The sequence below is a fragment of the Necator americanus genome, chromosome II (assembly GCF_031761385.1).
Source record: "Necator americanus strain Aroian chromosome II, whole genome shotgun sequence".
NCBI classification, from domain to species: Eukaryota; Metazoa; Nematoda; class Chromadorea; order Rhabditida; family Ancylostomatidae; genus Necator; species Necator americanus.
The window spans coordinates 16,400,682-16,423,064 of record NC_087372.1 but is presented as its reverse complement, the minus strand read 5'-3'; the positions used below and the strand labels follow the sequence as shown (position 1 = coordinate 16,423,064).

Genomic DNA, 22,383 nt, shown 5'->3' with positions numbered 1-22,383 from the left:
GGGGGGGAGGGGGTCGGAAAACCAAGAAAAAAATTAAACTAGGTGTCGGAAAATCAGAAAAAAATGCAAGGAGTAACTAGAAAAGAAAGACGGGGTTGTCGATTTCAAATAAACACATATTAAGGCGTACAAAAGTGTAGTTAGTGTTATTTAGGTATGCGACATTCAGCAGAAAAACAGGAGTGAAAACTGCTTCTTTTCAGAAGTAGTGTTGAAACTTGAAGGATGATCGGCAGTGAATGACATGTTTTTATCGCATATCAGAAGATATTCACAACTGAAACGTATTCTAAGGCTTTTTTTCAGGTCCCGATATCTGCGACTAAAAAATGGAAGAGTTGTCTCAAAGAAGAAAAAACGTCAATGATGCATATTCAGTACTTGAGTTCTGTTTAATATAAAAATAAATGATATAGAATAAATAAACTTGTTTAATATTCGAATAAACGATTGAAGAAGACTCGCGGTTGCAGTTGAGGAAGACTATAATAGCATAAAAAGTTGGGATAAAAAGAGGGTACACAAACCAAAAAATGATTTTTAAAAAATTTATTCTTCATAATTCTGGTGATGAAATTACTGCGCTTTTTGAGCCAATCTTGAAGATGGGCGACTTAGCATTTTTGCTGCTCTAACTGATGCTTGATGACATCGGAGTCGCTTCGGTGGCACAAACCGTGAAAAATCATAAGTCGTCGTACGTGCAAGGCGGTAAGGTAGTCCCCATCACTTAAACGAAAAGGGAAGCCTTCAGAAAGGAGAAAGAAGAAGCTCGTAGTCGAAGGAAACGTACCAGTGACAATAGCATCCTCTCTAAAACATCAAGATTTCAATAAACAAGCCTCTCGGTTACTTTTGAATTAGCACAAACAATTGAAATCTTGAATAAATGTGATGCATAATAAATAACGTGATAATGTTGTGATGAGATAAAATAGGAGACCAATTATTTTAAATGCAATTAACTACCTAAATGTTTTTATTCTTTCAAAAAATCGACCTGTTGTCAAACCCATCACGTCTAAGCACTACAAAATTACAGTTCTACAAAACAAAATTGCAAAATTACAGTCTACACTACAAAATTGTGTGTTACTAACTTATATGAAAGAAATGAAACTAACCAGAGGTGAGTTCGTATTGAGTACTAAGAGACCATAAAAGGCAATCTTCATAGCTAGCACAGTGCTTCGGCACTCTTCGTCACAGCCAATTCAATATATTGAAGATCCGCAGTTGTACGGGAACGCAGCGTCGAAAATTCGCTTAGGAACGGATGACAAACGTTATCTTCAGAAGCTAACAGAAGTGTAAAAGCACTAACTAAAAGTAGAAGCATAGCTGCAATGAAAAGCAAGTACGCTGGCTCAAGTTGGTAAGTGTAGTGCAGACTTATTTGTGCGCGATTACAAAGACTTCGATGAGGACATCTGTTAATTGGCCATTAAATGCTCTGTTAAAATAGGGCTGATGCTGTTGATTCACGAAGATTGGATGGCTCAACGAGATGCCGCGTTTTTTTATTGTGACAGTCAGGGATCAATCCCTGCAAAAGTGCTATTTTTGCATTTAGCGTAAAAGAATTTAAAGAGCACATTTCTCATCCTACAGTGTCGAACTTCTTACTTTCAGTCGAAAAAGCAGTTATGATGCTGCACTGAGCGAAAAAAAAAGATATCTAAAGGCGCAGTTAGGGTTAAAATTAGTACAAAGTAGGCTTTACGAGTTTCTGAATATCTACGCTCAAGGTGAACTTTATGCAATAAATGACTGCGATCTGTAGACAGAAATTTCCTCTATATTTCTACAAAGTTTGGTGCCTCTAACTTTCCTAGTCTTTTTGAAACCTAGTTGAGAAAAAATCCCATTTTTTGCCTCAAATTTCCCAGTTTTTCTCAACTACCTCTTGAGAGAACCAGAACACCTACAGAGGCCAAAATATGCAGTCAAGGGTTTTCCTTAATGCTCTATCCAAATTTGGAGTCGAATTTTTCATCAGCTATCGTATCCTCGCAACGGGAAAGAGAGCGAAATCTCAGACTTTGGGAAATACGTCAAAATCTGTGTGACTTCAAACAAATTTCCATAACTCTGCTCATAGTTTATAAAGACGAATTCTGTTTCGAGCATGTTGTAGAGGAAGATTTTTGCTATCATAATTTGTCTTCGCTTTTTTACAGGCAGTTTCCATCTCTAAGAAAGCTAGTTGAGAAAAAGTTGAGAAAAATGCCAAATTTCTCAACTTCTTCTCAATTAGGTTTCAGAAAAAGCAGAGGGTCTTTGCAAAAGATTTTTTAACCGTTTTATAGCGCAAATCTTCCTCTACACAACGCTTCCAGTCTTATCTTCTTATGTCTTTCTGTTAGTGAGTTATTCATGTTTATTTCAAGGTAACAAAATCCGACCTGTCCAGCAGTAATTTCCAATTAAGACCTGGTTTTAATCGCTAAAATAACCTCTATATAATACTTCTATGTGGCAAACAGTGCTCCTTATACAATTTCAAAAAATTACCGGTGAAATGTTCTCCTCAGTGATTTTTTTCGGTTTTGCAAAAATCTAGATTCCGGCGGGGATCGAACTCTCATCCGTTCATTTCCATTGACGACGAGTAAAATTGTTTGTTAATAGTTGGAAATAGTGTGAAAATTGTTTTAAAAGGTTTTCTCCTTTTCCAGCTATTTTTTCGCTTTGCAAAAATAATGGTTCCTGCGGAGATCGAACTTTTGTTCATCTCTTTATCAATGTCAAACAGTACAATTGTGTTCCCGAATACACATTTAGAGCTTACTTATCTTTTTAAATTATGTCTACATATACACTGACTCACTTCTAATTCTTGCAGTAACGTTTACCTCGCACTAATCCGAGCAAATATACCTGGAGGATATTTTTGGTGAGTAGCCAATGTGGAATGGGTCGCGACCTACCGATAGCATCTTCGACAATCTGACTGCCTTCTAGTTAGACTTTTTTTATTATCTTGACACGTCTTTTAATCTCCTCAAATAATGATAATCATTTATTGGATCTATTCATAAACTAATTGCAGTATTTACAGATGTACCAGGATATTTCCGCCCTTACTCCTGAAGAGAGCTTCATGCGGTTTTAAGAATTTAACTCCGAACCAAGACCTTCAGCGGAGTGGCTGGCAAAGAAGAAAAAATTGAGAGATGCATGGCTCACATCTCAACATAAGACGACTACGACGACAGCTCCACCCTCTGATCGAGCCTCTACTATTCTTTTCGCAGTGCTCGGATTCCTCGCTTTGATAACGATCATCGCGCTAGTGGTAAGGGTTTTTTTTTTGCAAACACTTTTTTCCAGTCTATTTGTGAGCTTTTTGAAATTCGTTGCAAAATGTTTTCTGCTATCATTATTATCATTATTATCATTATTTCTGCTCAGACTTGGGCTGTGAAACGAAACGTTGTGAAACAGCAAAGGAAGCGTGACCGCGAAGTCCAGGAACATCAAGAACTACTCGAGCAGTCTATTCGCTCGAGGTTTTTGCTGCTCGACATAGAAAATTAAAACCATTTATTAAATTTATTATATATGCAAATGCCAATAAACATCTTCCTCTGTTGTCTTCTCACTGCACTGTTTCACATCTCCAGATGAGCTACCTGGAAGACACCTTATTACAGAAATTCTACAGAAAATCAAACACAATATTCTAACCTTGTTTAGATTGGTCTATCGAGAGGTTGAATGCTTTTCAACGCCGATTATTTTTGTTGGTCTTCTTCCATCTGGCACACGTCACGCGGAATCTTGAACATATAATTAACATGAACATATAATTTCTAGTTATTATTTATTCCATTAATAGCGCTGTATTACAATATATATATTTTGTTTCACTTGTAGCATTACTATTTTTTAAAATAATTTATTATTTATTTATTATATTATTTTAATTTATTTATTAGGCGTTTATTTTTTTTTTAATTTCCTTTTATTATTATACCCAAATTTTGATTGCTGTATGGGCAGCTATGCTGGTAGGAACGGTGATGAGAAGGTCGTTTTTAGGAGGGATTTTTCCAAACTATACGCTTGACCTTGATCCCAAGAGTCTCCTCCACCTCTGCATCCCTACACAATACTGATGAGACTGATGCGTTTTTCCTGCACTGCAGCTAACAGCACATATCGCAGTCTAGATAGAATGAATGGGCTGTTGAAGTTCACTTCACAGCGACCGGCAGCTCAGTATAATGAAGTTTGTCGCCAAGGATTCAATGTTTTTCTCAGGCTTTCGACCTCTCAGGAGGTATAGGCTCAGGTGTGGTGCTGGATGACAGCAGCTGTTTACAGTGTATGGGAAGTTTTTGCTATAAGCTTATAATATAACAGTGCACGTCATATAGCTCGTACGTTCCCAATGCGTATACTCAGGTGCCTGATTGCGTTTAGTAAAAGCAGGGCCACCAATTGCAGGTAACAATCAGACTTGTATGCGCGAGCCCCTAAAACTAATTGACTTAATCGGCGGGCTAATGTTATCGCCTGACGCGATTACCCTCATCTTCGCCGAGGTGTGCCGTCCTTGAACACAGCTCTGCCCAACCTTCTCGATCTTCTGCGAGAGCTTGCACAGAATCAATCCATTCGTCGCTATTTCATATTCTGCGAAACCTTACGTCTCGTCTGAACTGCCTATCCACGCCGAGTGACCTCAGGTCCTCTTTCACCACCTCAGTCCAGAACTTCCATTTTTGACCAGGTGGCCTCTTCCAGCTCGAACCAGACGAACTCCTCAGAACTCGTTGAACAAGGCGATCTGCCGGTCTCCCTAAAATATGACCAAAAAAGCGAAGACGATTTACTTTAGCCACTTTCGATGGTGCAAGACACTGATATCTTCCATGTGTCATCCGCCAGTATACCATATCACTTTCTGCGTAAAGATCTTCATCGTGGCATACCCTAGGCCAAAAGTAGCCTAGGGTAGCTGTCTAAGCAGCTTTCGTTCCGCGCAATCAAGCCTCTCCATAACCGTTGATGGTGCTGCCCAATCCGTACATCATGATGGGGCGAATTGCGGATAGGTAAACTCGCAGCTTGGCTTCGTCGGTGATGGGGGTCCACCACAGGCATCCCGTTAAGGAGTTGAATGCAGAAGTGGCCTTAGCGAATCTTTGCTGAACATCTCTCTCGTAGCTGCCGTTGTTCTTCAGCGTACAGCCCAGGTAACAGAACTCATCGACGAGTTCTATCGGTTGTCCGTCCACCCTGATTCCCGTTCGAGTTCTCGAAGAGGTCCACATCTGCTAGCGTTTATAAGGGCGTAGACGTAGTCCATAGGCTACAGCCAGCTTCGATACAAGGTTGACAACATGTTGAAGTTTCGTACTGCTTTCCGCGAATATAACATCGTTGGCGTGCTCGAGATCAGTCAAGGGGCACCCTGATGGTACTAAGACAATGTCGGCAGGTCGAGTCGACTGTTCGCATAATCTCGTCGATGGCGAAATTGAACAGGAAGGGTTCTGCCACCGCCACTTGTCTTACTCCAGTTACCACTTCAAATGGTGTTGTACATCCGGCTGGTGTTCGGACTGCAGCAATTGTCCGTTGATTCATGTCATCAAGCAAGCGAACGAACTTTCCTGGTACTCCATCGGCGCGGAGCGCGTTGAGAAGACGGCTTCGGTGAGGAGAGTCAAACGCGGCTTCAAAGTCCAGAAACGCTAGTTGCATTGGCTTCGAATACCGCCGCCAGATTTCGATCACTCTTCTGACGATGAGCATCTGGTCAATCGTAGATCTGCCAGGACGAAAGCCAGCTTGCTCGTCGCGTGTTGTTTCTTCGCGATGTTTAATGAGTCGGTCCAGGATAATGCGCTCCGATACCTTGTACATAACACGCAGCAAAAGGATTCGTCGATAATTCCTGGGGTCCGTGACGGACAACTTCTTGTGGAGGGGAATTATAACGTGCCTCCACGAATCAGCTATCCTTTCGTCTATCCATATTGAACAGATGATCTTTGTCATCTCACGAATCCCAGACGGAGGAAGATATTTTAGCATTTCTGCGCTAATCCCGTCGTCTCCACCAGATTTTCCATTCTTCATTTTCTGAATACAGACCAGGACCTCCGACTCGGTCGGTGGCTCCTCGTTAGCCGCATATGCCGGTCTATGAACATGTTCGAGTTCAAGAGCTGACGGTGCTAGCCGGTTCAGCAAGCTCTTGAGGTGTTCTCTCCAAATTGGAAGGGTTGCTTCACCGACAGCTACTCCATTGGCAGTGTTGAGGACAGGAGAACAACTTTTCATTTTGCTGCTATACTGTTTTAGTAGAGCCTAGGCTTTCCGCGGGTTCCTGCCCTCCCACGTCTTCTCAAACTCCATAGCTCTTGACGTCCACTCGTTATCGCGGTCTTGTTGCAGTTGACGACGCAGCTTCCTTCTAAGACGCTTTTCCTGGTTGAAGTCACCAGCGCTGCGCGCGACACATACAGAATTGTATGTGGATTTTGTTTCCGCAGATGCGAAGGCAAACTTCTTCCGCGGCAATAGAACCGGGAACGTTTCCCTTGCAGCGTCCTGGATGCACTTTGTGAAGGAATCCGCATCGCTAAGCTTCTTCCTGGTCCGTACTCCAACATGAATAGACACACGTTGGCGGAATTTTGTTCTGCATTCATCGTCTTTCAGACCTGCCATGTCGATTTCCGGTTGAAGAGGAACTCTTCGGTTTCTCTTGTGGAACCGTATCTTGAAGTTGAGGAGAACTGGGCGGTGGTCAGAGTTGAACGCGACGTCCCAAACAGCTCTAGATTTTCGGATATCTGACTGAGGAATGGTCCTCGCCAGAACGTAGTCAAGCTGAAGCCTAAGAGTCCTCATCTTCCGCTTCTGCTGCTCTTCAGGCGTTAAAAGGGTTGACCCCTGCCACGTGAGCTGATGGCGTCGATGATTTCTCTTAAATGTGGAAGCGATGAGGCCCGCCTGTTCGCACAAGTCGACCAGACGGTCACCGTTGTCCGACGTGCGCTCCGCTGGGTAATACCATTTTCCTAGCACATTGCTTGCTGTTCGAGATTGCTGTTCGAGTCCAATCTTCGCATTTGCGTCGATTCCGACAATGACCACATGCAGGCTTGGTATTTTAGACATCAACACATTGAGTTCATCATAAAAGGCGTCCTTACTGTTGTCCTCAGCGGTTTCCGTAGGTGCGTGGGCACTTACGATCCAGAGTTTACGTCCTCTGCGATCCCGCAGTCGTAGAAAGGCGCATCTAGACGACGTTGAGCCAAATCCCTCCACCAGGTTCTTGTAATCGTTCCTCACAGCTGTCGCGCAGCCACCTAGTTTGTTCTCATCAGCATCGCTGTAGTATATGGTGTAATTTTCGATGCTGATGACGGGCCGATCTCTCCTACGTGTTTCCTGCAGTGCAGCAAAAGGCACACAGAGATATCGTAGAAGTCTGGATAGAGCGGCTTGTTGGAATTCACTCGATAGTGTTGGGCAGTTCAGCGTGACGAAACGAATGGTTGTTGCCAAAGATTCCATGCTCCCTTCAAGCAGTTGACCTTTCAGGTTATGGGCTTTGGCGGTGTGCTGGACGACAGTACCTTTTTGCAATGTATGGGAAGCTTTCGCCATATAACAGTGCAGGTTATATAGCTCTTAGGTTCCCAATGCATACACTCGAACGCCTGATTGCGTTTAGTTAAAGCAGGGCCACCACGTGCAGGTAGCAATCAGACTCGTATACGCAGCCCCCTAAAGCTAATGAATATTCAAATGTCTCTTATTCACTTTCCACTGATTACACTTCTAAGCACTTGCATCCTATGTTTCTCCTTACTTTCTCAGAAGCAAATCTCACCTTTCATTGTATTAGAAACACGAATTACACGACTTCAGTTGGGTAGGCGGGCCTTTGTGAGTACAACATGTCCAGTATATGCCTGAGCCACCGTCCTCCCAAGAACAGGATATTATTCATTCGTATTCATATACGTATTATTACGTATTCAGAGTTCGGAGTACTAGTAAGTTGTGACAGGAGATTAGCTCAGTATAAGGGTTTAAAGTCTTCGAGTTAGTTACAAGGCAGTATCTTTATAACACCTTTATGTACTAAAGCCGGGTTTCTAAAATTTACGATCGTATGATCACACCAGCATACATACATCTTGTTATTCCTACAGTGAAACTAAACACAAAATGACTAGTTAGTTGGGGTAAAATGTCGTTTGGGGGACACTCTGACGCACCCAAATCGAACTGTATCTGGAGTGAGCGTTTGAAGAAAATCGTGGCGGGAACTTCGACTGTGCCAGTACCGCACCTACACTCGGAGCGCGAAAAAGATCGCGGAGCAATTGAGTAGCTGAGTCGAAGCCCTAAGACCTAAGCAACAGTCTTAGAGGATCCACGACATGTAGGTTGAAGCTACTAATCAAAAAGGAAGACAGAGCTGGAATTACTACTGTTTTAACTTTACCAAATCTCCTAAACAAGAGAAAAATGTAGTTGTGGTTGCCAGACAATGGCGCCCTTACTTCTGGACGATCTGCCTTACTTTTTTCTCTTGGTAACTTTAGTTCACCAAGAGAAAAAAGTCGTGTCATAGATCCTCTAAGAGTAATGCTTAGGTCTTAATGCTCCGACTCATTTAGTCATTTACTTCCAGAAACAAGGGCCCCACTGAGTGGCCATCCCCAACTACGTTTTACTCCGAACAAGCTTAGGAGAAATAACTAACCAAGCCAAATAACCTGGTGTTACTTCCAAAGAAAAAAAAAGAACCGAAAATGAATTCCATAGTAGTCCACGGTCACTAAGCATGCATGCAATAACTTTTATTCACACATTTTCGATTTGTATTCGCAAGTTGGTGGCCTTAAATAGGGCCGTTGGGCTAGCCTTTATGAAGGCTGTTCACATTCTGCTTTGCGACTTAACTGGACATCCGCAGTTGGGGCAAAGTCGCTAGTTCCACGGAAATCCACGATCAGCGAGCCAATCGCCGAATTCCCCCTTCGACTTCGATGCAAGCTCCGGCCACGTGTTAATCAGTAATCTGAGTGAAGTCGCGAAGAGTCAGGAAGTTAAAGGCACCAATTATGCAAATGGATTGATTTAACGACGAGAACGGTTAACGTGTTCAATGGACGTCTTTGCGCCTGTTGTGCTCCATTGCCTTTTTCGCGCTTTGAGTGCAGATATAGTAATTGCTTCAAATGGTCACTCCAGATACAATTCGATTTGGGTGCGTCAGAGTGCCCCCTCCCCTCGATATTTTACCCATTAGTTGATTGGTAGAAAAGGTAAGGGAAGAAGCGACAGAGATTCTACTAAACGATTTTTGTCTCGCTTGTAGGACAGTGCTTCCTACGTGGTTTTCAGCGTTTGATGCAAGCATTTCGTTGTGGGAGAACTAAGAGATTGCTTTGGACCATTGCCACATAATTGGCCCTGTGTGAAGAAATCTTACCATCTGTCCGTAAAAACTGCAGACAAGTAGAAAAATCCGAGGAACTGAATGTTGGGAAGAGTGTGATCCACCTAAAGGAATTGGTGAAAAATTATACTTACAGCCCTAGTCGTGGTTCTCGTAAACTGTTCTCTAGCTTGTGAAAAGTTGTGCTCCGCATAAGGTCGAATTGTGGACTACTTTACGAAAGAAGACTTCTCACGGAGATTTTCAACCCTTCTTCCTATCAAATGCTCGCTCCAGTTACCCGAGTGAGCGCTCCATCGCCAATGCCCTCCTCTGTTTGTGTCATCGCTTTTCACTTCAGTTATTTTTCTTTTAAAGATTATGGGAAAGGTTTTTCGCATGCTGATGAGTTTGCAAAAACGATAATCTCACTACCCACTGGTGATTGTCGAGAGTATTCCGCAACACCATTACGCTCTGTCGATAATCACCAACTGGTCGTGGCGCGATCGCTTGACGCCATGGCTCCTGCTCACACTCTGCGGGCAGCTTAATCGATGCAAACCTCAACTCACCATCTTCTCTTTTTGTTGTATTCCTTCAGCTACTTATGTTAATCCTTACACTTCTGGTCATGACGTCGCAAAAACACCGCTCCTTTTTGTGCGACTCGTGCAAATTCTATAATTTTCCGTATGTGCTAACACAACATTATGGCCAGTATACTTAGAAGTAGTTCCCTATTTCATTTCTGATCATAATTACCACAATAATGGTTCTGTTCGGGATGGTCGTAGCAATAGCTATCACTGATCTGCCCAAGGTTAGTGTCGATCAATAACTAAATCACAACGAACTGGAGTGTGCAACAACCTGTGACTCTTTTTTTTTCGACTTGTGGAGGTTCGTTAAATCGGGTTAATGGTAGGACATCTAGCTGAATATGATCAATATAAGATGCATATAACAGTAATATGAGATGCTGGTTCTAAGTCTGAAAACTACTCATTTGCTTTGTCCAATATTTACAGGCGATTTCATTTCTTTATGGTCCACTAGAACTTAACAATCGTAATAGCTGGGATCACCTTGATCACCTTGATCACCTTGACTCCCGTTGATCTTCGAACTGGTCGAGCGGGCGCCAGTAATTCTTCCATTTGTCCCGATCGCGTGCCAGAGTAGCTCAGTGGTTCCTCCTTTCGCGTGGGACACGAAGAGCATCATATTTTTCTTTCAAGGACTTCGTGAAGAAATCTGACCATCGGGTCGGCGGTCTTCCTGTAGTGCGCTTAATATCGCTAATATCTTATTAGCTGGGATAGCAAGCGTATTTAAAGCGCTTCATGCTTAATTCGTACTAATTTGAATGAAAATACATCAGATTGTACGGGAGCGGCTGTTCCGGCATCTGCAATGTTTTCTCTGCTTGACTCCATTCTTTCTTTCGGGGTGCCCCAATGGAAGCAAACCTTCTATCTCGCAGTTGAACACATGTGACGCCGACTATGTATGAAAGGCACATGCATTTTGAAGCTGAAAGTTGATAGATCCTCTTAGATTCTAAGATGCTCTGCTAACTTCTAGTCGTAAAGGAGTTGTGAGGTGGGCTCTTATGTGTGCACGTCGTACAAATCACCTTGGGGAGCAGCGGAATGGGGCCGCAAATATAGTCGGGTCAAAACGACATGAAGCACGGACATTTGCGCTCGAAGCGGAGCGGTGTAGCGGTTGGGATCGTGTAAGGAACCTCGCTACCGCCACCAACCTCTGCAGTTCGCCATGCTTCCACCTCGACTCCAACCGCTGTCTTCACCGCACCGCTTCCGAGCGCGGCCGCTTAGGCTGCCCGCAGAGTTCCGGGCGGGCGGCGCCGCCCACACGGGTTTGTGCTTGATGCTTATTGAGCGTTCACAACAGTGCGCTCAATAACCATCATGGGCAGACCGGGCGGGCGGGACCGGACGCGCGGCTGTGAACTCTGCGGGCAGCCTTACGCAACTGTCCGTGCTTCATGTCGTTGTGATCCAACTATATTCAGTTCGCATAGTCTTCCTTACCACAAGTGAGTGAGCAATTGGGAAGTAGAGAAACTGCATCACCTACGTAGCCTTGAAAATTGCTTTCTATTGGAGGTTGAACTGCCGTCGAATTCAATTCCTTATATTGCCGCCGTTCGTGCAAATGATCTTCTTGAGACACGCAGGCTAAAACTGGAACATTTGCTTTTTTCTGAATACAACTATTTATTCTTTGATTCTTTCTTTATTTATTTCTCTAGCCTCCATATTGCATGGGTATGTGGTGTATGCTTGAAGGGGTATTGTCAAATGTCATAGTCAAATGATCCTGGACCGATTTGCATCAATTCATCAATTAGCACAAGCTTCCTGTAAAGAATTGGAACCCTCATGAGTCCTGACTCGCCTCCGTGACTTTCAAAAGTGATGTCGTCACAGAGGGATTAGTCTATATTGGTCGTGTTATTCTTTTAAACTAATTATCATACATGCGATAGTGGGAGCCGGTGCTCTTACCCCCTTCATTTTTGGACGCCTGGCGAAGGGCACTCCTTCACTTGAGTTGCACCCAATGACCTGTGACTTGACTGACTTCACCTGAGGAAGGTCCGGATCCTCTCTATCGCATCTATGCTGGTTATGACCATTTCATCATCTTTTGTTTTCTTTACGGTTATTTCTTTCCTATTTTAGCATTCGTTCTATTTGCATAACTGTTTTTTTTTTTTTTTTTGAGAATAGCAATTATGTCTCTTCCACAAATGCACAAAACTTTGCTGGCGGAATGGAGCAAGGAACAGAAGAACGCAAACACTACTGATCAAGTCCTGAAACAAATTGGAGTTAGTTCCTATAGATATCGAAACTATACGAACTAGATTTTGATGCATTCTTTTTTTTCGGGTTTTTGAGCTATAAACACAGGTACTGTGGGGAGGAACCGTACCCTGCTAAAGTGAAAGTCATCGAGCTCATGAGGTGCAGCTCAATTGATGAGGATCCCTTCGCCAACCGTCATAAGTGAAGGGGGTCCCTTCGAAAACTCTCCTAAAGTGAAGGGGTCCTTTCGTCGACCGCCCAAAATGGGATCCTTACCGAACCGCCGAAAAGTAAAGGGGATGGGAGCACTGTCGCATGTGTGGGTATAAATGCACAGAGAAAAAAGAATTACGAAACTATTGTCGTTTCTTGAATGTTCAGACCTTTGGAAGTTCCGTGAGAAACAATTGTTACAAAAATGTTTACTTTTAACGAAGTTGTTGCTTTCACTTACAACCACTACTGCTGAATTCTAAAAAGTATTTTCTTCAAAGATAAATTCCACATAAAGCTTTAATACTGTGTTGTCTTGTGCAGCATTGCTGCTTGGCTTTGTAGGAACGATTCCGTAACGCATTACTATGTTTTCAGGAGGCACTCTTTGATCAAAATGCGGTAGCTTCGTTGGATACGAATGCATTAACTACTATATATAAGTATGTTTGACGTATTGGTTCATTCACTGCAAAGATATTCATTCAACATGCTGCAATACCTTCTTAAGAATCCATTTTAGGGACTATTATGAGATAAGCGCTCTCGTCTCGGTACTGAAAAATGACATGATTGCTTTCGATGATGCCATTCCTCGGGTGAGCGTTTACTCATTCCCTGTTCTAGATATTGTTCTTTAAAGATCAGGACGGCATACCAATTACAGCACCACGAACAGGTACCGTTGCTGCATTCTGCATCTTTGCATTCTCATTTTGCATTGTTTTTTTTTCCATAAAGGTTGCAGCCTTTAATTTCTCTAGTGGCTGTTCACTAAACTAACAAATTAACACGGGGCTTCATAAGATATCATCCTTCTGACTCTTTACATGTGTAAATTGCTGAAATAGGGTGCAGAGATTTCTTATGCGATTACGGTGTCGGTTTCTTCCGTGTTTTCTGTAGATTGAATTTTACTTCAACGCAGTCTGGAAATAATTGTTTCGTTTTTCAGGTACTTTCGTTTTATGAACAATGCCCATCAGCAGCTGAAAATAAGTATCTTATGATTGGCCTCAATCTCATGTTTCTCTTAGCAAGTAATCGCCTCTCCGATTTTCATATGGTGGGTTGTGTTTTATTGTTTGGTTTTAATGTTGGGCCTCAATTGAATGCTCATTGCTGCTAACACTTGCCTTACTCTTAGAATTCCTAGTCTTTCCATTCTTTTCTTTCTTTTATTTTCTTCGCTATTTTCAAGCTACTGTAAAAAAAATGTTTTTACAGATGTTAGAGTCAGTCCCCCAAAGTGTGCAGTCAGGTAATCCTTATATATCTACGCCTGTACGTCTTGAACAGTCATTGATGGAAGGGGCGTATAACAAGGTACCTAACCTCGTACAGTTGGAATCACTGTTCAGGCCAATTCCATTTCAGGTCGTTCTTACCGAAAAGACGATTCCTAGTCAGTTTTACAGCATTTTCATTCGAATAATGATGGATGCCGTTAGGTCTGTGTCAGTTTTGAGTTTGATGTTTTTAAATTCATAGAGAGTCATATCGAGGGAGGAATAAGAGTTTTTCATATCTTTTGATTATGGTTGTGTTTAAGGTTTGTTTTCATCGCACATCCTTTTTTGTATCCGCAAAAGACCGTCGTTCAAAACATGTTGTCACTCATAGATGCGATAGCCAAAGACGGTGCTCCGACCCCCTTCACTCTTCGACGGTTGGGGAAGGAACCCCCTCCACTTTTGGGCGGCTGGTGAAGTGATCTTCATCACTTGAGCAGCCCCCATGAGCTAGACCCCTTCATCGGAAGAGAGGCCGGCTCCGCCTATCGCACCTATGTTGACACTAATGTTTGTAAATTTGTAAACACTTCTGATTCAATGGCAGAACTGTACAAATAGTTTTTCAGCACCTCCAACGTCTCTTTCACCTTTGATGCTATTTTTAAAATACAACGAATTACCTTATATATCTGATGATATGAGCAGAGCAGTACGGGGCTGTCTACGAAAAGCGGGTCTACAGACTAACGTGAGGGTTGTGGAAATACCTCCAGCAAACCTCAAGGGTCAGCTGTTACGTAACCATGTGTATGATCGACTCTGCACAACTCCCAGCTGCGTAGTTTGCCCGTATGGCAGAGAGGGTGATTGCATGATATCAGGAGTGGTGTATCGTATCACGTGCAGGTTCTGCGGTGACGATTATATATGGGGGAAACGGGACGCCCACTGTGTATTAGGGTCAAAGAGCATCAGTCCGAAATCACAGCACGCAGAACACTAGAGGTCTTTTGGATAACCGCCAAAAGTCCAAAAATGAACAAGAAGGATGAGTGCATTGCGATCACAAACGAGTTATCCCCATATCAAGACCTATGCGGATTTTGATCTACGGGGCGGGCCGTGAGGTCCCTATATAAAACCCTTGTGACTCGTAGTTGTGGGACGTGGTGGCCTGCTGTGTTAACAAGTCTAGCTAATGAGGTAAGTACTAGCCTATGTGTTGCTGTTCAGTTTGCTTACCGTTTGAGTGCTTTCTGTAGGGTGATGAGGCGCTTGAGCGGATAAGTCACTAATGGCTTTGAGTTTTCCAGGCTCTGACGAAGGCGATAACGCCGAAACGTTAGCCGTTGTTAAATAAAGACGATCAATACTAATCTTGGCTACAGCCCAAAGAAATCAATTAAAACAACGAATTACAATTGACTAGATCGGAAAGTTGTGAACAACTTTCCGATTCTGAACATTCTTGTTTCTTCTAAGAAACAAGAATTTTGAGAGATGCCTAGTTGCGTACACCGACGCCTTATTGTAGCAGAATATCTTTTCAAAAATCATCTCTATTATTTTTGTTATATTCTCTCTCAGATCAGAGTCAGGCACACGCTGCGATCTTTCTAATATGGATAGGTAGAAAAAAAGGCTGGAATATTTTCCAAACGGCCTTTTCTATACTTCTAGACAGTTGCGAACAAATAGTGACATGATATGATATAACATGATATATATATATATATTCATATATATATACATATATATATATATATGCATATATATATATATGCATATATATATACATATATATATATATATATATATATATATAGAATACGATATAAGATACAAATTTATATATATATATATATATATATATATATATATATATATATAAAAATTCGTATCTTTAGTCGAAGCACTTGCGTACCGGTGACTTTGATGGAATGATAAAGCACACTTCTCCGTTTTTGTTTTCAGTGCTCTTATACACATTTGTTTTTAAACGGTTCAATTGAAAGAGAAGGTAAGATTAGTTGCAACTTTCCAGATATATGCAAGTGATATTCTTCTGAATTTTATACTTTTTTTTTTCAAGTGTAACGTCACGAAAAGGTAATATTCTGTATATATCTTTCGAAACAACCTAGATTTCCTATAAGGTAATAAACCTATTGGAGTTTTTGGTTGAAAAAGCCTTTACAAGAGCGCTTTGAGTTCTTTCTTCGAGCTTACATATTTTCAACATTTCCATGCTTTTAAAATTTTCCAAGTTAGATCCAAATTTTGGGGTTTTCGAGTCAAATTAAGCTTCACATGTAGTTAAGAAGCTCGTGTCCCAAAGTTTTTCCCTGTTCTTCACTCTGAGATCCCACCTTCAAACTATCAGTTCCACATTTTAGAAGTTCTCGTGGCTTTAAATAATACGAAAGATGTAATGTACAGGGTGTCCGCTAAATCATAGTGCACTTTTGACCGGCCACATGAGAGCGAAGACACACTAGAAATGTGAAATCTTTATTAAATAAAAGGAAAACTCCTCAAGTTTCTTTCGTATTCAGAGCAGTTCGATGTGCCGTCCATTTGTTGCCCCACACACGTCTAAACGATACTCAAGTTCTTCCCGCATGGTTAAGGACGTCGGGGGTAACCGAAGGAATAACGTCTGTGATTCTCTGCTTTAAATGATTATTGTCGTTGATACGTTCACTGTACTGATGCTGCTTCACATAACATTAAAGCAAAAGCCTAACGGTGTCAGATTCGGGGATTATGGTGGACATAAACAAAGATATTTCATTGTTGCACAGAGAAGGATATAAGAATGTAGGAAAGTAAATGATCAAGCCTACAACGATAAAAGAACGCACATTATATAGGTGAAAGCAGGCTTATCATAAACCTAGATCAGAATTTATTTCAGCTCCACCTGAAGTTTTGTGATTCATCGCAACAGCTGCACTCCGCTCCGCGATGAATTGTTCTTCTTAAGTATCATAAAAAGAGTAAATTACAAATAATTGTGGACATCTCCAACCGAGGGTGAGACAACATGGTTGTATTAAGGATGTTCCACTTTGTCCTTTCTGCAGGTAGACGAGAGAAAGTGCAGGTCTTTGACAGAAGGGTACGAGCAACACCGTGGGGGAATGTTGTTTATTGCACACGCATAGGTTTTTTAGGGCTTCATTAGTATAGTCGGGTTAAAACGCATGAAGCACGGTGCATTTGCGTACGTGCTGGAAACGGCGCGGTGGAGGCAGCATTTAGAGCCCAGGTGGGACTATCGCAAAGTGCAGCGATAGGTGGTGCCAGCAAAGCTTCCAGTATGCTCCTAACCGCTACGCTCTATCGCACCACTTCGAGAGAAGCATATACGCAATTGCACCGTGCTTCATGTCGTTTTCACCCTACTATAAATCTCCCTCTATAGACTCTGCAATTACCGATGGCCAACCAGAACGGGGTTTCTCCAACAAATGGGCGATATCCTTCAACTGCTTATCCCACCGATTAATGTTATTCCTATGTGTTGGTGCTTCGTTGTACACGTCGTTGATATTCATCTTACACTTTGCTCACGGATTCGAACTTAGCAAGCTACAGAACACATGGACTGCCAGTTGAAAAGTGGATTATCAGTCCATATGTCGACTTACATGGGCGGGGGCTGATCCCCTGCTGCGCAGTTCGTGCTGTTGCGTCATCACCAGAAAGCGCACACGCTTACGCATCGTATTCCAAAATCTTGGAGGGTTTTCTTTCACGTGGTGGAGATTCCACATTTCTATTCTGTTTCGCTGCTTTCCTGAGATCAATCAAAAGTACACCATGACTTAAAGGCATCACCCCACGAATCTGGGGCGGTACGCGTTTCAAGCGGCTAGTGCTCGTACGTATCATCGTAGATTGTGGGGAAGAGGGTGATTCCGTTCATCTTTCCCTGTTTCTTTCGACGGCTTCTATTGCAATGCGCAACCGTCGCGAAAACCCATTAATACCCTTGGTGACACCATTCTTTTTACAGTTCGCCATGGCCACACCTAGACTCGGACCGCTTTCTCCAGCGCGCTGATTCGAACGCAGCCGGTTACGCGCTCCAATCGAACTCGTTGTAGAAAATACCGCACCGGAAGGCTTGAAGCCGTATCTTCCGGGCCTTTTTTCGGCAATTAGGAAGAAATGGACGGAATAACCCTTCTCTTCATAATCTACAATCCCGTATGTACAGTCAATATGCGAATACTCCATCTGAAATCCGTACCTCCTCAGATTCGTGGGGTGATGTCTTTAAGTGGAATTAGATACGCCTAAATGGCAAAGCTGATTAGCGAAGTTCTGATCAGGTAGCCCTGATTCATTTTGTTTCGATTTGAAGAAAAAACACATTACTCTTGTTATCTTCATTATTCTGTTTTCTATTTATTCTTTTTTTTTTCGTTTCAGAAGTGACATTGCAGTCTCCATTGAGAAATCTTTCAAGCTGTTAAGTGCTCGAGACGCAGCAGATATGTTGCTGTTCGAAACTGAGGCGCAAGTCAGCGATTTCGCCAAGCAGGTTATATCCATGTTTTGTTTGCGGCAGCGATTTGACTTTTACTTCGCAAATTTCTAGCGGAAGTGGAAGAGCGATCATGGTTGCTTTGTTTTCGAAACGGATTCTGCGCATCACGACAGACCGACACTTGACACTGCTCGCATAGCAAAGCAGACGATTTTCTATGCGAAACAGTTGGAGATGATTGTCTGAGTGTGTTTTAGCTTTCATTTATTCTTTCGTATGTGTATAAATACTGTTGTGCAGCTTTCTTGACAGGATTTCACATCAGAGACGTAGTTATACCTGCGATTTACCAACGTCGGATTGTCAAACAAATTTCTGAATCCCCCGACAAGAACTACTTGATCCTCTAATCATTTTCTGAGTGAATGACCCAGGTTCTTGTGATAAGATCTCTCGCGTGCAATTGTGTACAAGCTATCCATTTATTGCTTTAGTTCCCTACTGATTTGAAGCAGTTTCATTTTACATAACTAAATTAGTTAATAAATGAGTTTCTTTCAGCTTCGCGAATGACCCGACCGCGTTTTTCAAGATGCAGCTTTGATATTTGACTCTTTATTAGATTTACTTTTCTTTGCAGATAAAATAGTACAAGATTAGTTTTCATGTTGGGAGGCACCGCTTTAGGAGATTGTTGAAAGTGAGGAGAGAGCAAGAGTGCGGGTCTGCGGTTTGATGGTTATTGAGTGTTCGCAACCATGCATTCAATAATCGCAAGCCGCAGAGCCAATGGGTGGCGCCACCCGCGCGGGTAGGCAGCCTTACGCAACTCTACGAATCTTCAAATCTTTTTCACCCAACCATAAGAAAAATACAAACGAATGAGACAAATAAGATCTTTCGTTGACTTAGTCTCGTGTTGAAGATGGAAATCCACTGAGTGATGAATGAACACAAATCCTCGAATTTGTAACTTCGCGTTTCAATAACTATTCATATTATAGATATTTCTCCTCTTAGCTTATTTCGTACATCGCTTTGGAACTACTTCTTTCGGCTACGGCTAGTGTGTATGAAACCAATGGTTGCGATCGAGGTGAGGTTGTTGCCAGCTCTATTCGAACTGTAGAGCTAGAAATGGTCTCACATCACTTCTAACCACGGTTTCCACCGCCCCCTTCGAAGGCAGCCACTTACGCAGCGGTGCCACACTTAAGATTGTTTTGACTCAACAATAATTCCTTTTTAATGTTTGTTGTCCCTTAAGAAAAATGGGCAGGAATGAAAATTGATTTCGAAATGGACAAAATGAATGCTTCCAAAGAAAGCGAACTGAGCCGCGGGGAAGTTGCAAAGAACGTTACTAGCCATCATGTGAAGGTTATTTCAAAGGAAAAAAAAAACACGACGACGAACTCCATGTCTTTCTTTAGTGACGATTTTTGGAGGAGTGTTGAATGTAACATGTGGGTGTAGTCAGTTTGTTGATGCCCAAACATTGGAAATGAAGATACCATTCAGATTATTTCTGAAAATGAAAACGAGAAACCAATCGAGCAATTTGGTAAGAGTCCCTTAAAGTCAGCTGAAAGAAATGTGTGGTGTTTTTGCACTATGTTACAACGGTACAACTTCTTTACATAGTACAAAACGAATGCGATGGCAAAGACAACTAAGAGGGCACTGCAGATTTTCATATTCTTCCATACGTCTGGAAGAGAAAGCGCAGCTCATCAACTCAACGAATGTAAACGATGAAGCCCAAAGGATAAATTTTGGGATATCGGTCCGTTAGAGATGTGCAACGCGATTGACTGCACTTGAAATTATGAACGCTTTTATGAACGGATGGTGTTGGGGGCAGAAGGGGATTTCAAACCATTGACGGTGCACAGCCACAGCCGGTACTCTCACCGACTGTTCTACACCCGCCCTTACACCAAAATTAGGGTTAAGCAAAAAGACCAGATGTTCTTCTCAACCTTTGCTCATTGAACACCTACCCCTTGATCGAGAACGACTATGTCTTAACTTAGAGCTATAATACGAATTATAAAAACTTGGCGTTATACTCTGATGTTTGGTACATGTGTTGTTTGGACAGTCCTGTTCTTGTCAAGACGACATGAAGCGTGGTGCAGTTGAGTAACCGAATGCGCTCGGAGCGGCGAGGACGAGCGTAGCGGTTAGGATCGGGAGAAGACCCTTGCTAGCACTACACTTCGCTGCAGTTTGAGATGATCCCACTTCCATTCCAACCACTTTTTCCACCGCGCTGCTTCTAGCGCAGCCGCCTATGCGATTGCTCCGTGCTTCATGTCGTTTTGACGCTACTATGCCTAAGAGTTTTTCGTCATTTCAAAAGACGGTTGTACTTTCTGAGGACGTCGGTTGAATGCTCTATTAGAGAATGTCTTGAGGACACTTCTTTTGGATTTCGACAGTAATGCTTGGAAGAACGGCATTCATTTGATTGGCAAACAGCAGACCTTTTTCTACTTCCTGCTGAGCTCTACTCTCGAACTTAATTAAAAACTCTATTCTTTGTTTCCTCCACAACGGTTTACTGCCTCATAGTGGCGTGGAGGTGACACTGGGCGTCGAACTGCGATGCACAGCGGAGGTTCGTCCTCCGGCAGGGTCTCCCAAGCTGAGAAGGAGTTCGACACATCCGACATTCCGACTTCTCGGAATCGGAAGCCTAGCTAAGAGTAAACCACTGCTAAGATTCACCACCGTCTCGGCAAAATGTCACAAGGTGGTTCCCTGATCCATATAGGTTGGGCGACGACCTGTGGTGAAAGCTAAGCTCGCCGTGGCATGGCTGCTTAGTTTGGGGAAAAGTCTTTTTGCCACTCCAGCATATTCACTGCCTCAGTACCCTGCACACTGGGCCCTGCCGTCTCAGACGTCGGACGGTATGGCGACCGGTGAAAGGCGATCAAATCTCAGGTTGCTCAGGACGTCATTGATTCTGGACCAAGGCGACACGCGCACGACTCGCCATGGAGACTGTCTCAGACTGTGTACTTACAACGCGAGAACAGTGTCCACAGACGCTGACCTGCATGCCCTTCTCGGAGCTGCAGAGCGTATCAAATTTCACGTGATTGCTCTGCAGGAGACCAAGTGCAGAAGGAGCGACGTACGACAGATGAATGACGGTACACTCGTCATTCGTGGAGAGAAGGTTCCGTCGCGAAATGTAGGCGGTGTTGGTTTCGTTGTGCACCCATCTGTCGTCCATCTCGTCGATTCTCACGAGATCCTGCCACCTCGTCTGGCCATTCTTCGCCTCCGCCCTCTGCGCCAAAAATCCATCAGTATCATCAACTGCTATTCACCAACATCAGCAGCTGATGATTCCGAATTGGACGCGTTTTACGAGGAGCTGGAGGAAGTAGTCCACAACGAGGAGTCCTTCTACAAATTCGTTGTCGGAGACTTCAACGCAAAACTAGGAAAGGCCACAGAAGAGGAATACAGGATTGGAAGATTTGGACTAGGAGACCGGAATGAAAATGGCAATCGTCTCGCCGGGCTGTTGTTCGCCGCTCGCCTCTTTCATGGGAACTCTCTTTTCATGAAAAAAGATCATCGTCGGCGGACATGGGAATCGCCCAATGGCGCGACTCATGCGGAGATGGACCGCATACTCACCAACCGGAGGTGGTGTCTACTTGACGTCTCAGTAGTACCATCCTTTTGTAGTGGTTCTGATCACCGTCTCCTTCGTGCGAAAATACGTCTTAGTCACACGATGGAAAAGAACATCTGCTATCGGCAACGAAGGAGAAAAGAAGTCGTCTACGACGATTGCGTACTCGAGGACTCCTTGTCCCAAGGTGACAGGCACATCGAGGAAGACCCAAGCGTGGACTACGAGATGTTGCTCAGATTACAAGCCTGTGCTGAGCGTGCCTCGAAGCCGCGCATGACAAACTTGGGTTGAATTTCGAAGACCACCAAGGAATTGTTGGAAAGAAGAAGGGCCTCAAAGCTTGATCCGAATGCATCGCATCACATCGAGCGGTTAGTAGCAAACACTAGCTGCAGAAAAGCGCAGTAGGAGGATTTTTCTGAATACAGGCAGAAGAAGAATCTGGAAGAAGTACAAAGAAGAACGAGTCTAAAGAAGTGCCACAGGGATCTCCGCGAATATAATATTCCGCTAGC

The 22,383-nt window shown here is 43.1% G+C and overlaps 6 protein-coding genes across 8 annotated transcripts; 3 read left to right on the top strand and 3 right to left on the bottom strand.

The window, feature by feature from the left end:
• Positions 1-638: 638 nt before the first annotated feature.
• Positions 639-3,787, top strand: RB195_018067 (uncharacterized protein; the record flags this gene model as incomplete). Its single annotated transcript, XM_064185328.1, has 4 exons — positions 639-711; positions 3,144-3,298; positions 3,415-3,512; positions 3,700-3,787. 4 exons carry the CDS (start codon positions 639-641, stop codon positions 3,785-3,787), a joined length of 414 nt encoding a protein of 137 aa, XP_064041209.1.
• Positions 3,788-4,374: 587 nt separating this feature from the next.
• Positions 4,375-5,282, bottom strand: RB195_018066 (uncharacterized protein; the record flags this gene model as incomplete). 2 transcript variants are annotated; one of them, XM_064185327.1, is made up of 4 exons in its annotated part: positions 4,375-4,481; positions 4,535-4,629; positions 4,690-4,807; positions 5,012-5,282. In XM_064185327.1, the coding sequence occupies 4 exons, from the start codon at positions 5,280-5,282 to the stop codon at positions 4,375-4,377; spliced, it is 591 nt and encodes a 196-aa protein (XP_064041207.1). The 2 variants fall into 2 exon arrangements, with proteins under 2 accessions (XP_064041207.1, XP_064041208.1); XM_064185326.1 differs by lacking the exons at positions 4,375-4,481; positions 4,535-4,629; positions 4,690-4,807 and having other exon boundaries at positions 4,995-5,282.
• Positions 5,283-5,406: 124 nt separating this feature from the next.
• Positions 5,407-6,297, bottom strand: RB195_018065 (uncharacterized protein; the record flags this gene model as incomplete). The annotated part of the gene is made up of 1 exon (XM_064185325.1): positions 5,407-6,297. The coding sequence occupies one exon, from the start codon at positions 6,295-6,297 to the stop codon at positions 5,407-5,409; it is 891 nt and encodes a 296-aa protein (XP_064041206.1).
• Positions 6,298-6,324: 27 nt separating this feature from the next.
• Positions 6,325-7,635, bottom strand: RB195_018064 (uncharacterized protein; the record flags this gene model as incomplete). Its single annotated transcript, XM_064185324.1, has 1 exon — positions 6,325-7,635. One exon carries the CDS (start codon positions 7,633-7,635, stop codon positions 6,325-6,327), a length of 1,311 nt encoding a protein of 436 aa, XP_064041205.1.
• A 3,723-nt stretch (positions 7,636-11,358) lies between these two features.
• RB195_018063 (uncharacterized protein) lies at positions 11,359-18,586 on the top strand (the record flags this gene model as incomplete). 2 transcript variants are annotated; one of them, XM_064185322.1, is made up of 10 exons in its annotated part: positions 12,189-12,284; positions 12,853-12,917; positions 12,998-13,073; positions 13,430-13,540; positions 13,702-13,800; positions 13,852-13,925; positions 16,265-16,366; positions 18,150-18,261; positions 18,319-18,434; positions 18,508-18,586. In XM_064185322.1, 10 exons carry the CDS (start codon positions 12,189-12,191, stop codon positions 18,584-18,586), a joined length of 930 nt encoding a protein of 309 aa, XP_064041203.1. The 2 variants fall into 2 exon arrangements, with proteins under 2 accessions (XP_064041204.1, XP_064041203.1); XM_064185323.1 differs by lacking the exons at positions 16,265-16,366; positions 18,508-18,586 and adding an exon at positions 11,359-11,486 and having other exon boundaries at positions 12,179-12,284; positions 18,319-18,453.
• A 2,541-nt stretch (positions 18,587-21,127) lies between these two features.
• RB195_018062 (uncharacterized protein) lies at positions 21,128-22,159 on the top strand (the record flags this gene model as incomplete). Its single annotated transcript, XM_064185321.1, has 1 exon — positions 21,128-22,159. One exon carries the CDS (start codon positions 21,128-21,130, stop codon positions 22,157-22,159), a length of 1,032 nt encoding a protein of 343 aa, XP_064041202.1.
• Positions 22,160-22,383: the final 224 nt, after the last annotated feature.